Raw genomic sequence first — 16,006 nt, forward strand, 5'->3', positions numbered from 1 at the left:
GATGAAGCTTAGAATGGCGAAGTAACTTTTCCAAGATCTTGATGCTTCTTTTAGTAACAAAGATTTTTGTTGTTGTTGTTCTGGGAATTTATTTTCCTGTTACTATGGACATATTAAGATACTGAACATAAAGCAACTTATGAATATTTAGCACATATTCATGAAAAAGAAACCGTATAGAAAAGCAAAGCTTGAGGCCTGCCTGGGTGGCTCAGTGGGCTAAAGCCTCTGCCTTCGTCTCAGGTCATGATCTCGGAATAGACACTTCTCCCATCAAGACATACAAATGGCTATCAGACACATGAAAAAATGTTCATCATCATTAGCCCTCAGGGAGATTCAAATTAAAACCACATTGAGATATATCACCTTACACCAGTTAGAATGGCCAAAATTAACAAAACAGGAAACAACATGTGTTGGAGAGGATGTACACTGTTGGTGGGAATGCAAGTTGGTGCAGCCTCTTTGGAGAACAGTGTGGAGATTCCTCAAGAAATTAAAAATAGAACTTCCCTATGACCCTGCAATTGCACTCCTGGGTATTTACCCCAAAGATACAGATGTCGTGAAAAGAAGGGCCATCTGTACCCCAATGTTTATAGTAGCAATGGCCACGGTCGCCAAACTATGGAAAGAACCAAGATGCCCTTCAACGGACGAATGGATAAGGAAGATGTGGTCCATATACACTATGGAGTATTATGCCTCCATCAGAAAGGATGAATACCCAACTTTTGTAGCAACATGGACGGGACTGGAAGAGATTATGCTGAGTGAAATAAGTCAAGCAGAGAGAGTCAATTATCATATGGTTTCATTTATTTGTGGAGCATAACAAATATCATGGAGGACAAGGGGTGTTAGAGAGGAGAAGGGAGTTGGGGTAAATTGGAAGGGGAGGTGAATCATGAGAGACTATGGACTCTGAAAAACTATCTGAGGTGTTTGAAGTGGCAGGGGTGGGAGGTCGGGGTACCAGGTGGTGGGTATTATAGAGGGCACGGATTGCATGGAGCACTGGGTGTGGTGAAAAAATAATGAATACTGTTTTTCTGAAAATAAATAAATTGAAAAAATTTTTTTAAAAATAAAAAAAAATAAAACCTACCTATGTGGTAGGGTAACTGGGGATTCGAGGGGCCAGGGTCACTTGGTAATGGTTTGGCAAATAAACATTTGGTGAATGTGTTTACCTATTATCATTTGCATCAACAACCACACATAATTATGGAAACCCTACAATCTGATGTCAGATACCATGTTCTGAGCACAGAAAGCAGAGGGGCCTGCTAGTTCAGCACCCTAGAAAGATTTCCCGTGATAACAAATGTTTTCTTTTTCATGAGGTCACTGAATTCGAGGAGGGAAAACCCCAAAGATGCCCACATCTCCAAAGAACATTTAAGTTGGTAGTTCGTCCATCCCCTGCCATCCCAGTACCTGGCAGACTGAAAAAGTTCAAAGACTCTCAGGAGGGACACCTGCAGATAAACCAAGAGCCAGTGTGGGAAGGTCTAAGTAAGGATTTCAGGTAGAATCTGGGCCCTGAGTTGAGGATCAAAACTAACTGCCCTGCCAGCTGTCATGGCGGCTCTTGGTTCCAGCCCCCATTTAACTCCTCCAGAAACTGACACGATCTGAAACCTTCAGTTGTTTGTTTTCTTGTTTACTACCTCCTCCCACTGAATGTAAACTCTTGAAACCCTTGGAAGTGGGAGTCTCCAGGCTTTGTCCACTGCAGCCCTGTAGTGCCTATGCGTGCCTCTAAGGCCTTAGATGCTAGTCAGCCGACTGAGGGAATTTATAAAATTTTAGAGACTAGGGATGACATCTAAGATCAAGTTAAGAGACAGGTGTTAACAACTCACAAGAAAAATTAAATAATACATAGATGCTATGTATTTCTTCTAAAAATTGCTCTTTCTGAATCACTTTTAAATGTGATTTTATTAATATTGTATTATTTAGCTATTGGATTATTATACCTCACATGCTTTAAAAGGAAAAGTAATAATAATATGCTTCTTATAAGTTTGGGTTGATAAATCAAGAAATTTAGCCTAAGTTTCAAGATTAATGTTACCTAAGCCAATAGGTTATGTTTTAGGTGGATAATGGGCTGCGTGAAGAGAAAACTACAAAGTCAAGGTTAACGATGCATATCAGAGACCTACATGAAAATCTGGTATCTATTTTACAGAATAGTACATTAATAACTATTTAAAGGATATCTGAGTTTTGGTAATGTTTTCAAACTCTCCTACACATATTGTATTATAAAGTAGACCCATTTTTAAGAATCTATTAAACTTCATTTGGAATATACATTGATTTTAAAATAAAGCATTATAGCATAAGGAAACAATTATTTTAAAAAACGATAAATAGGGGCTTCTTTAAAAGGTGATATATATTTGTACTTAGTCCATAGAAACTCATGAAATACATACTAAACACCAATAAACAAATTTTAAGTCTTAGAAGGTTACAAAACTCATCATTCTTGACTTTAATGTGTGTCTTCATGCATAATATCATTTATAATACAAAGTTTGTTTTGTTAATTGGATTTTGAATACTTACAGCTTGAGCTTCCTCATTATCAAATGTAAGCAGCTCTAGAATGGAATCCCCTTCCAATGGACGGTCCAAGTCCCACAGTTCACCATTTACTTTGGCTACAACTGCGCTTTCAGCCAGTTCTGGACTAGTAAGAGAAAAGTCAGTTGGGAGTTAACCTTATCACATTCTACAATGATTCATTAAAACAAAAGATTAGAATAATTTCCAGGGTTTTTTTCTTAAGTGAATAGAAAGTACAAATGTAAACTAATAGAATAGATTTTTTATTTCATAACGTTTATTTTAAATACAAAAGTGGTACACATCCACCGTAAAAAAAACAACAGCAACAACAACAACAAAACAACAACAACAACAACAATACTTGGAAAAAAGAAAACACAAAGAACAAAATAAAAATCACATCTGAATTTACCAACCTGAAATAACTATTCCTAACATTTTAGTACATGTCTTTTTAAGTTTTTTTCTATATCTACCCATCCTTCTCTCACTCTCTCTCTCTCTCTCTCTCTTCACACACACCCCACACACATTTATTGTTTGAAAATTATTGACAAAACAACACATTAAGAACTGGGAAAGCACAGAAAAGCAAAGAAGAAAAAGAAAAAAAAAACCCTCAATCCCAGCACCCAGAAATTGCTGTTAACATTTTGTTGTATGTCCTATCACAATTTTTGATAAATATATATATCAATATAAAAACCTAGTAACAGTACCATTCTGGATATATTATTTGGTAACATACTTCTTTTTTTTTTTTTTAATTTCTTTTCAGCATAACAGTATGGTAACATACTTCTTAAACTCAGTAATGTCACACATTTCCCTGACAACAGACACACCTGAGAAACACACTAGTAAGACTTACTTACTGAATCCTCTGTGGCTGGGCATTTTGGGTATTTCTTTGTGGGGGGTTTTGCTTTGTTTTGTTTGGGGACAAATAATACTGCAGTGAACACTCTTGAACACACATCTTAGTTCCCAGTCATTTCCTCATGAAAAATTCCTGAAGACTGCTGGGTCAGGAGATGTGCTTTAATGACCTCTGTTGGAATAGTCTGCTAAATGTTCCAACCGGGGGAAGGTGCAAAGATAACTTTTCTCTGTCCCCTCATAATGTCAGGTACTATGAGACCATGTCCTCTTTCCAGTATGATGTTTGAAATTCTGTAAGTTCTGTAAGGTGAGCAGTGGTACAGAGCTGTGGTTTAAGAGCACCTACTCCGGTGTCAGACCAACCTGGGTTTAAACACTGAACGGTGTACTCTCAGCCTCAGTTTTCTCATCTGTAAAATGGGGTTTAGAGGAGCTTCCTCATCCATTTATCTTAAGGATTAAATAAGGCCACACTCACAATAAAAACATCTTACTAAATGCTAGCTACTGTTATTAATGTAGTAGAATTTTATTTTCATTTTTAATGGCTGTGTATACTGCTAAGGGTTCTTCAAATCCTTTCCCTCCTTCCTGGGCAGGAGTTTGCAGCCTTCCTTGCAGCCAGATGTGGTCACGTGACTAGGTCTGGAAGCAACGGGTGCAAGTGAAGTGGCCTGTAGCACTTCCGCATCTTAGCCTTAAGACCTTGGAGAGCCCCTCTCCAACCCCTCCCCACCCTCTGCACACCACAGCGCATGCGCACTGTTGCCCAGGCCCATGCAGACAGCGCATCACGGAATGTACAGACTGATGATTCAACCAAACGGTGGGAATTCAGGTTTCCAAATGACTTATGCAGAGGAGTGCTGCCGTGCCAAGCTGGCACCCCGCACCTCCAGACTGCTACTGGAGAAAGGCTTTGATCCTGTTTACACCACTGAATTTTTTGTGGCCTCTGTTGCAGTGACTTAGCCTGATCTTAACTAATACAGAAGACTGAGGACCCAGAGGTGAACACCAAAACACATGGCACCAGCTTAGCAAATGGGCAGTGAGATGTGGAAAGCCAGTGCCCCTTGCCGTGGCATCATTTGATATTCGATATTTGGTAAGTATCAAATATTGATAGATATTTGATTCAATAGTTGAGAACGTGTTTGGTAAAGCCTGAGAGCAAACTTAGGGGCTCACAAGCCTGCAGCACAAAAGGAAGCAGGCATAGAAAGGCAGAATGTTGGCAAACGCTGGACAGCTACTGCAGCTTTTGCAAAATACCACCCCACCAAGCTCAGCCCAGGTGAGAAATATCCAGTTTGCAGGCGGAGATGGAAGGGACGGACGGGACTTTGCCAAGAGAGGCTCTGCCTGTGGCCTGTAATCCAAACTGATTAAGAGTCCAGAAATGTGAGGCTGTGCCAGACTGGAGAAACAGTCTTTCATCCCAAATGGCAGAGAGGACATTCTCGAAGGCCACACGTCAAGACTGACAGTAGGGGCAAGGCCCACTGCAGGGATCAGAGTAAGGGTGCTGCCCTCCCACAGCCTGTGGTTCCATAGGACCTCAGACCATTAAACTGAGGGACAGAGGAATGAGCCAAGTCAAAGGCCAGGGAAAAAAAAGGTGAGAAGTCTCTGTGTAGAAGAATTCCTTAAGCAAGATCAGTTCACGTGGAGCTAATTTAGAAGCCAACAGCCCAGAGGCCTACTATCCTGGAAAGATCGGGACTGCCAAAGGACAAGCCCAGCTTACAAATACCTGTGACTGTGAGATCCTTTAAAGAAGCTCTGAGCCCCCAAGTGTGCACCAGCAGGAACTGGGTACAGCCTCGGGGACAAACTGTCCTGTACTTCAGATGTGGCTGAGGAGGAGGATGGACAACGAGGAACCTCCCAAAGAGCAAAATCAGGGCCTCTGGGGGACTGTGGACCAGAAAACAGAGGGTGGCCAGACAGGCTGACCCAAGCACTGCGGGCCTTCCCCATCACTGCCCCCAGAATCTGATGGCTTCTCTACACTACTTGATCCCTCAGTGCTCCTTCCTCTTTCTTCCAAATACACTTCAATTGTGGTGGCTTCCTGTGTATTCCACCACTGTATATACATGTGGGGTGGGCAGCCCTGTCTGCCAGCTTATCTGTTGCTAGAGCATAAGGGACCAGCCTCACGGGGTGCTCTGCACATCAGTTGGAAATCCCACGCTTTCAGCTGATGGGACCTAGAGCCGTCTCGCCTGGGGAGGGACTGAGTGTGCTGGATGATGAAAAAGGGATCTCATGGATTCCTGGATGCCACAGGGGCACATTGTGGCAGACATTGTCCCCTAAACCAGGATTTCCCTCTTCCGTGGGGAGAATGCTTTAGCTGGATATGTGGCCGGCGAGCAGGGGCGACATTTCCCTTTCTCTCTTACTGCTAGGGTGGCCAGGTGACTAAAGGTGAGCTAATAGGATGTAAGAGAAAATCAAAGTGTGTCACTGTGGGGTCTGGCCCTCAAAGCATCATTGGTCCTCAGCTGTCTTCCCCCTGCCTGCAAGTGAGTCCCTGAGTCCATGAACTCAGCTTCCGGACAAGCCGGAAGAGGATAGAAGATCAAAAAGATAGAAGGAACCCAGGTCCATAAATGACTGCACAGACCAGAGATGTCCACCAGCCTGGACTGGTCATCTCTGGACTGTCATATGAGAACATGTGATGTCTACCTGTTTAAGCAATGGTCTTTGGGTGGGGGTCTCTTGAAACAGCAGTTTAGCCTAACTCAATGGTTCTCAAACTTGGACTTGCTTCAGAAACTCATGGAGGGGCTCACAAACACAGAGACTAATTAATTCAAGAGGCGTGGAGCAGGGCCCAAGACTTTGCTCTTCTGAGTTCCCAGGTAATGTTCATGCTATTGGTTTGGGGACCACATTCTGTGAACAATTCTTTCATGAACTACTATGAAATATCCTTTGCCTCCTTTTTTACTCTTTTCCTTCTCTTTTTTTTAAAAATCTTATTTATTTGAAAGAGAGGGAGCACACACACAAGCAGGGGGAAGCAGGAGAGGGAGAAGCAGGCTCCCCACTGAGCAGGGAGCCCCACATGGGGCTCAAACCCAGGACCCCGGGATCATGACCTGAGCCAAAGGTAGACGCTTAAACAGACTGAGCCACCCAGGCGGCCCTCTACGAGGGTATTTCCTTAGGATAAATGGCTATGTATAGAATTACTAGGTCCAAGAGTTAGGGTCTGTATGTTTTTATGGCTTTAAAAGTTTGAAAGAGGGACGCCTAGGTGGCTCAGTTGGTTGAGCGGCTGCCTTCAGCTCAGGTCATGATCCCAGCGTCCTGGGATCAAGTCCCACATCAGGCTCCTTGCTCGGCAGGGAGCCTGCTTCTCCCTCTGCCTCTGCCTGCAGTTCCGCCTGCCTGTGCTCGTGCTCTCTCTCTCTCCCTCTAACAAATAAATAAATAAAAATCTTTAAAAAAAAAAAAAAAGAAAGTTTGAAAGAGACTTATCTACCCTCCAGCAGTGCCATTTCCCCAAGACTGTATCAATATTAACTGCTATTCATAAACCTTAGACAAATCGAGAACACATAATAATTTTCATTTATACTTCTAAGATAATCTGTCTCTCTGTTGAAGCTTTCATCTTTTTTCTATTAATTTGAAACACACTTAGAGTGCAATCATTTGGTTTATAGGGTACATTTTTTTTCATATCTGTCACTTCCCATTTTATATGTCATTTTTACACATAGCCATTTTTCTTCCGAGTTTTGTTTTGTGTGCCTTTTGAATTTGTCCTTCTTTTTCCTTTATGATTTCCACATTATCTGTTATGCTCAGACTCCCCCAGAGCAGGAATAATCACCTATGCAGTCAACTCTCAGCTACCCAAGGAAAGAGGCAGTATAATTTAATAAAGCTATTAATTTCTCATTTATTTTATATCTAGCCACCTCACTGAACCCTTACTTATTCAGATAGTTTTCCATGTAATACTTTTTCTCTAATTTACTCTTTTTTTAAAAAGTAGGAGCCCAACATAGAACCCCATTCACAATCCTGAGATTACCACCTGATCTGAGATCAAAAACCCAACGAATTGTGTCACTCAGATGCCCCTAATTCATTTTAGAGCTCTGCCCTTTTTTCTAACTGCCTGAGTTGAATTCTTAGTCTGCTTCCTTTTCTTCTTTCTTCTTAGAAAAGCCTTTGACACTACAAATCTGTTTTTGATCACTATCCCAGCTCTATTCCACAGATTTTTGATATATATTCTCATGGAAGTATTTTATAAAAATTCTGTGATTTTTATTTCCTTTTACCTGAGTTATTTTGAAGAGGTTTTTTTTTTAATTTTCAAGTTTTATTTTGTTTTATCTTGCTATCATTTAATGTTTACTGAGTTCCTAATGGATATCATTTTACCTACAGAATAGGGGAATTGTGTATTTCCACATATAATTAAGGTTCTGAGGAGCCAAAAACAAGACCACCAGTGCCAAGAGATCTCTGTCTGTAGACCTGAGATTAATGAGCAGCCAATAAGTCCACCGCACAGTGGTGGTAAACCCTAATGTTTATACACGTGATCTGTCCAGAACCTGTCCAAGGACAGGTTAAAGCTTACAACTCCTGAGTGTCTATAATTTTGTATTTCTGATCTAATGCTACATTATTTAACTCATAAAGGTACATGACAAATAGTCATTGTGGATTACACGGTTTGTGTCTTTTTACAATAAGCCTCCATATCCCATTGGATGATTTCAGCCCTGAATTCTGGTATCTCATAGTAATATTATGATCGCTGCTTTCTTCTTACCAGGTTTTGCCTGATATACCAGCTTTGCCCATCTTTTGGTTTTGGCTAACTTTAATTTTTAGACACTCCTGCAACTCCTCTGTCATGAAACTTGATTTTGGGGTTTGTAGGCTGGTACCCTGTGGAAATGCAGATAATTAAGGGCACAATGAAGAACCCATCCTATAATCAAATAACTTTGTTTCCCAAGTTCAAACAGGTTTCTTTCATGCAGAACTTCTCAGTCTCTAATATGCCAACATGCAAACTGACTCGCCATGAAGAAACATAAACTTATTTTTGCCTCAAACCCCATTTTTCCCCAGCACACCTATTCATCTCTCCTGGAAAACATGGGAACAGGTTGGGCGAGGCCGTTAGAGTGCATATATATATATATATATATATATATATATATATGTATTTTCCATTCCATCATATACATATATATAACACAATACATATATTGTGAAATAATACATATTTCAATAGTTGAAAAAACTTGATTTTTAAATAGTACAAGTTTATTCACATGGCAGTCTTGAGCTATACTTCCACAGAATTATATTTAATGCTGGGAATTAATATTGGTCAAAATAATGTAAATTCACTAATGTATCTAATTTCTGGGAAAGTCAAAGTACTTATTCCAGGGTTGATAATAGCTCTAACACATACACCTTCAATCTATAATAAGTTGTTTTGTTTCTAGAAGCACTTTAGTTTTCAGAGTATTTTTCATATGCAGGATTTTACTTAACTTTTACAACCTCATTAGGTAAACTTGAAAAGCATTATTATTCCACAGAGATAAAAGGAAACAGGCTTGGAAACCTTCAGGGATCTGCCCAACGTGGTCCGAAGACTTGGAGTCAAGTCCAGGAAAGATCAGTAAAATCTCATGGAAATATCTTGATGATGAACCAAGTCAATGTAACGTGACCTGTCAAGATTATACATTTTTCTCTACTATATATTTTTCCTAGAACCTTAAAATATGGGGACACCTGGGTGACTCAGTCACCTGCTTTTGGCTCAGGTCATGATCCCAGGGTCCTGGGATTGAATCCCACATCAGGCTCCTTGCTCAGCAGGGAGCCTGCTTTTACCCCTACCAGCTCTGCCTGTCACTCCCCCTGCTTGCTCTCACTCTCTCTCTTTCTGACAAATAAATAAAATCTTAAAAAAAAAAAAAAAGAACTTTAAAATATGGACATTTTAAAGAGGAAGAAATTTTATCCTGGTATTCAATTACTTATTTAAATGCCCTCTTCCAAAGCCAGATGGGAAAAATTAATGACATTTAACTTATTCATGTAATAAAAAATATTTTCATGGTCCCTGAGGACCACACTGTCACCAAGCTCTGGCACAATACTGCATCATGACTATCTCTTCAAAATATGGTTTACCTAATTTCAGCAGCCACTTGATAAGGTGTCGTTTTCCAGACTTCCCCTTTCACTGTTCTCCCATCAGCCACTCTCACTGTGATCACGTTGTTTGTATTCCCCTTTTTGTCAGTAACGGCAAATGGAAGCTGATGGTCTTTCTTCAATATTTCAAACAGCTTCAATCTTTCCTTCACAAAATCTGGCTGATTTGTCACCTGAAAGTCATTAGAATACAAGGTTAACATACGCAGCCCACTTTCTTCTACCGCTTCAACCTGCAGTAAGGCTCACCCCATTCTCTGCCCACCCCAGGTCTTTTTTAACTCTCCTCCCATTCACTTTCCACCTCCTTATGTCTCAGGGTCCAGCTCAAAGCCTCCCTCTTCTAACTACCATATCTCCCTCTACCGTAGGTTCAACGCCTGTGTATGCACAGTTCCACAATTCACCACCTACTCATATGCCACCCCACTTGGTTCTCAGTTGTCTTTCCTGTTTGTCTGATCTCAACCAGTCTGATCCCCCTGAGGCCAGGTTTTCCTCCTTTGCTCCTGTCAACTGTTTATGCTCAAGACCTACTCTGGTTTGTTTTCATGATTTATACGGTGGCTAATTTCCTTAACACAAAAGAAAAACTCTGCTGTCTCAGCTTAAATAGACGAAGAAGCACTTCGTCTTGGTTCTTTGTGGCTGGCTCAGCTCAAAGTTAAGACATCAGGTAGCTAAGGTTTGCAAGGTTTTGAATATACTACTAGTGTCGTAATTTAATTAGCTATTATGTTTTAATTAAAAATCAGGCAATTAACTGTACCAGAATATTTAAATGCCATGGAGTATTTCACGTTATTTCCTTAGCAACAACTCAACTCGCTCTCAGGCCTGCTTTCCTCCTTCATTTTAGCATTCTTTTCTTGGGTTTGACTGGAAGGAGGCTGAGAAATAAAGGTAAGTTATAAATAACTCATACCAATGTGGAGAAAAAGGAACACACTGGAAACAGGAGAGGGACATGCCAGCAGTCAGCTGGTGTCCCACGTTGGACGCTGGGCTTCCCTGACCCACCACCTAAAACTCTAGATGGGCAAGTCATTTGCTGGGGTTCCATCCTTCCTGTCTGTGCATTTTCACACACTCTTGTTTAGTATATTCAACATATTTTGCTCTCTGAAGTTTTTTCCCCCTAAACTTCAAACACAATGTCGCTGGCAAATGCTTGTGTAGCTGCTGCCACACTTTAAATGCCCTATTTTAGGAAGATGTTGCACTACAGTACCCTTGGTAAAGAACTCAAGAACATCCCGCAGTCTGAGAAAGCTTTTAGAACTTCAGAAGATGTATTATGTTACCCGACAATAATTTGTCCTTCAATGGACCAAAATATTAAAACACTCTATTAAATAGTAAAGCTAAATACACATCTCTCAACAAGTGAACAAAAACAAAAACCACCTGTCGTAAATAGCTCAGAACCAGCCATTCATTAGACGGAATGGATGAGTATTTACGTAGCTGTTGGTCTTCATGCTAAGGAAAGAACAGTGAGTTTTAAACACTCCAGCATCTTTTTCAAAGAGAGGAAAATGCTATTTCTGCTACCGAGAAAATGCGTGGCAATTTACTGGAAAAGCTGAGAAATGACACCATTAAGTCAGTCCGGCGACTGCTGGAAATACAGGGCTCCAAACGGTGTCCAGGCCCTTCACCGGTTCCCTGGGCTGTAGCAGGTGCACAGCGCATCGCTCCGTGAGGCTCGGGCCCTGCAGCGCGCCGCGGCCGCACCCGTCCTTCCGCCGGGATCACCGGCACCCATGCACCGTCGCACCGGCCGCGACACCCGCCCCGGGCTCTAGGCGGCACCCGCCCGCGTTCCCCGCAGTGACCGCGTCGCCCCGTTACCTGCGCGCCCGCCGCCGCGCGCGTGGCCTCCTGCGCCTCCGCCGCCGGAGCCGCGCTCTCCAGCTTAGCCTGCCGGCTCAGCTCCTCGGCGAGGCACAGTCGCAGGCGGTAGAGGTGGTGGCGCAGGTCGCGGTTCTCGGCCCGGAGCTGCGCCACCTCCCGCGTCAGGCACCGCCCCTCCGCCTGGCCGCGGTCAGGCGCGTTCAGCTGCTCGTCCCTTAGGCGCTGGACCTCCGCCCATAGCCAGCGGATGTCCTCCTCCTGCCGCTCCAGGCGTGAAGCCACGGCCTCGGCCGCCATGTCCACCGGCTCCCCAAGCCACCGACGCCGCTCAGCGGGCAGTCGCCGGGGTGAACGCAGTAGCCACCGCAAGGAGCGGGAGATAGCGGCCGGGCTACAGAAAACAGCGGGGAGGCGGGGCGTCACGGAGAGGCGGGGCGTCACGGAGAGGCGGGGCGACGAGAAGAGGGGCAGGGCGGGGACTATAGGAGACGCGGGAAGGCGGAGTTACGGAGGGCGAGGCTCTCCGCAGACTGGACCCATAGAAGCCGCGGGGAGGCGGAGCGAGGAGGAGAGGCGGGGCAATAGAGAGGGGCAGAGCCGGGCACACGGCGGGGCAGGGACTATAGGAGCCTCGGGGAGGCGGGGCGATGGGGAGGCGGGGCGACGGGAAAAGGAGGGGCGGGGATCACTGCTGGGCGGGGACTATAGGAGCCCCGGGAAGGCCGCCGGACGGGCAGAGGTGGGGCGGGGCACTGCTGGGCTAGGGTTATAGGAGCCGCCAGGAGGCGGGGCGAGGGGTGGGGTGAGGGCCGGGCTGGGGCTGAGGCTGGGCTCGCTGCTGCGGTGAAGTGTTTGGGGTGGACAGGGCGCGGTGGTCACGCGGAGTGGTCAGGAGACGTGGAGAGTGGCGTGGGGACTGAAAAGGCTGACCGCACCTTCGGGGCTAGCCATGAATATCACCATGAGTTGGTTGAAACGCAAATTGTCCAAAATCTTGGGAAGATTTCCTAGCGTGGCTCTTTTTCTGGCCGTCACCATCCTTCCAACTTGCGACTAGGTTTTGAAAAGTCACTGTTGAGAGTCCACCATCTTTGGCTTTCAGGCCGAAGCTAACCAAGTGCAGCGGCCGCCGGGCCAGGCAGGGGGCACGGAAGACCTCTAAGGAAGTTTAAAGCTCAGGGGCAATTGCTAGCTCCTCGCTACAGGTTAGGGCAAACGCCCCCGACATTCCTGTATACCACGTAACCGTGAGCATGAACCTTCCTGTAAGAGGAACACAAATTGATTTTTATTAACATTCTTGGGGCTTAGAATGTGGCAAACATTGTTTTAAGCTCTTGATAATTACTAACTCCTCTAGTACTTAGAGCAAAAAATACTATTATTATGTCCAGTAAATTGATGGATAAACTGAATCACAGAGCGGCTAAGTGTCTGGGATTTTTTAAAGATTTTATTTATTTATCTGACAGATAATTTTATTTATTTGTAATATATATTTATTTACATATGTATATTTATAATATTTATTCATTTATTTGGTTTTTTTATTGTTTTATTTATTTATTTATCTGACAGAGAGAGAGTGAGAGAGGGAGCCAAGCAGGGAGAATGGAAGAGGGAGAAGCAGGCTTCTTAATGAAGGCCTGATCCCAGGACTCTGGGATCATGACCTGAGCTGAGGGCAGACGCTTAACAACTGAGCCACCCAGGCACCCAGAGAGGCTGTGATTTAACCAAGGTCACACAAACACTGCACGACAGAGCTGAGATTCAAACTCAGATAATCTGATGTCAGTGTCTATGTACTTAACACTATGGTGCCTTTCAACATTGGTAAGATTTAATTGAACACATCATATGATTAAATAAAGGTAATAAAGGCCATCAGAATTCCAGAATGGGAGAACTTAGTTGGACTGATGAGATTAAAACAGAGAGCAATTGCTCTGGAAAATAAAGGTTGGCAGTTATTAGAAAGGTGGAGAGGCGAATGAATGCCACTCTGGGAGCAGATCTGCATTCCAAGGGCTGAAGGGGGCAACTAATTGGGGTAAGCTAACTGGAACCACAGACAGCTTCCAGCGGGAAGTTCTGTAATGTATGGCACTGAAACCATGCTTTTTCTTCCCTTCCCTGGTAAGCTTCTGGACAGAGTAACACAGACTCACTGTCTGCACCCTCTTCCCAGTCACTTCTCAACCTGCTGCCATCTGGTTCCCACTCCTCCCATTCCTCCTTGACTCATGTATGATCAAGTGCTATCCTCCTGCTTAGGGCCCCCCTCAACAGTTTTCTCAACCTCCTTTGTAATTTGTCTCTCTTCAGCCTCTACCTCCAATCCTGAAACAACCAGTGGTCTGTTGTCTGTTGCTAAAGATTTGTTTGCATTTTCTAGAGTTTTCTATAAATGGAATCATATACTATGTACTGGGGTTTTTTGGCTCCTTCATTCAGCATAATTCTGAGATCTATCCATGTCTGTGGGTATGTCTGTTGCTCATCCCCTCACTTACCCCTGGTAATATTCCATTATATGGCTACACCACAATTTGTTTATCCATTTGTGTGTTAGATTTGGGTTGTTTCCAGGTTTGGGCTAGGATCTATCTGATGGTGAGCTCATCAGGTTACTGTGGTTATTTCCCCAGTTTCGGAAAACAGGGTTTGAATAGACAGACATACTCAGCAACTGGCAGACTGTCCACAGTAGCTCCCTGACCCATGGACTTAAAGCTAGTCTGGTAGAAAAGACCAAGTGGAACCACTAGAACTTTCTCAATAGTAAACCAAAAGCAATCCCATAGTCCTGGAGGAATTGCAGAGATTACTGTCACCCTCAGTGACCTGAATGATGCAGCACAGTGATTCTCACCACACCTCCATTTGCCTCCCTTATTTGGACTTTGGGGAAGGGGAATGGATGAAGATTTATAGTGGATTGTCATTAATTTAATTAGATGGTGACTCTAGTAGCAGCTTCTCTTCCAGATATGCTTTCATTGGTGGAGTAAATCAGCATAATCTCTGGTACCTTACATGCAGCTATTGATCTGGCTAATGCTTTTACTTTATACCTATTAGTTAAAGGCCATCAAAAGCAGTTTTCATTCAGTTGGCAAGACAAGCAATACATTCGTCATTTCAACCTAGGACTCTCTAGCTTTACGTCATAATATAGTCCTCAAGGACTTTGATGGCTGCTCTATCTCAAAGATATCACACCAATGTTCTATCATGAATAATATGCTGCTGATTCTACTTGATGAGGATACCATATGAAGTGGCAAACACAGTTGACCCCTAAACAATACAAGGGTTAGGGACATCACCGCCCTGTGCAGTGAAAAATCTGCATATAACTTTTGACTCCCCAAAAACTTAACTATGAATAACAAAAGACTTGAGGTCGACCAGAAGCCTTACCAATAATATAAAGCCAATTAACACATACACTGTATGTTATATGTATTACACTGTATGTTATATGTATTATGTGCTATATTCTTACTAATCAGTAAGCTAGAAAAAAGAAAATGCTATTAAGAAAATAATAGGGAAGGAAAAATACACTTTCAGTACTCTACTGTATTTATTAAGAAAAAAAAAATATGTAGGTAAGTGGATCCATGCATTTCAAGCCTGTTGTTCAAGGGTCAACTATACGATAGTCACCTTGAGAAGGCATGTGAAAGACATAGGGAGGGAAATAAATCCCAAAATTAAAAATTGCAGGAGACTGCCATTCAGTGAAATTCTTGGGGGCCCAGTAGGTCAAGGCATCTAGGGATGTCATTTCTAGGGTGAAGGAAAAGTTGCTGAATCTTGACTAGTCTCACTAAGAGACACAATGCCTAGGGACCTCTTTGAATTTTAGAGACAATGTATACCTCCTTTGAGCACATATGTTACTCTGACCCAATTACTGTGTAGCTCAAAAGATTATAGTTTTGAGAAGGAGCAAGTGCAGAAGGTTCTAAATAGGTCAAGCTGCTATGCTAGTTACATTTACCACAATGATTCAACAGATTTGGTAGTGTTGGAAGTTGTCCATTATGGGTAAGAGTAGTATGCGTAACCTCTGACAGAACTTATAAAGGAATCACAGCGTAGTCTTTTGGACTGGGGAAAAACACATGTCGTTCTTTATTTCTGAGAAGCAGCTTCTGGTTTGCTCCTGGACCACAGTGGAAACTGATCTCTTGATCATGGGCCATCAAGTTACCAACTTACCTAAACTGTCCATTATGAGCTGGGCGTTGTCTGACCCACCAAGCCCTAAGTTTAGGTATGTATATTAGCACTCCACGATCAAATAAAGAGGTACACATAGGGTTAGGCTTAAACAGAGTCTAAAGGCACAAGTTAGTTACACAGTCACCCGTATGACCACAGCTCCAATGGCCTCATGGGAAATTCTGTAGCACCAGTTCACTGAGGAAGAAAAAAA

General features: G+C 43.1%; 1 protein-coding gene across 2 annotated transcripts in view; it reads right to left on the reverse strand.

Moving 5' to 3' along the window:
- Nucleotides 1–12,045, reverse strand: part of TARS3 (threonyl-tRNA synthetase 3) — a 59,905-nt gene extending 47,860 nt beyond the window's left edge. Inside the window, exons 1-3 of one of the 2 annotated variants that reach the window (XR_001180710.2) lie at nucleotides 11,554–12,001; nucleotides 9,676–9,872; nucleotides 2,587–2,710 (exon numbers count right to left, since the gene is read on the reverse strand). Coding sequence is in view for 1 of the 2 variants with exons in the window: in XM_004759847.3 (XP_004759904.1) it covers nucleotides 2,587–2,710; nucleotides 9,676–9,872; nucleotides 11,554–11,853 (621 nt within the window). In the remaining variant the exon portion in view is untranslated. Of the gene's footprint in view, nucleotides 1–2,586; nucleotides 2,711–9,675; nucleotides 9,873–11,553 lie in introns of both variants that reach the window. The other variant, XM_004759847.3, reaches the window with a different exon arrangement.
- Between the last annotated feature and the right edge of the window lie 3,961 nt (nucleotides 12,046–16,006).

Source organism: Mustela putorius, unplaced genomic scaffold, assembly GCF_011764305.1.
Source record: "Mustela putorius furo isolate JIRA1106 unplaced genomic scaffold, ASM1176430v1.1 tig00003972_pilon_pilon_pilon, whole genome shotgun sequence".
Classification (NCBI taxonomy): Eukaryota; Metazoa; Chordata; class Mammalia; order Carnivora; family Mustelidae; genus Mustela; species Mustela putorius.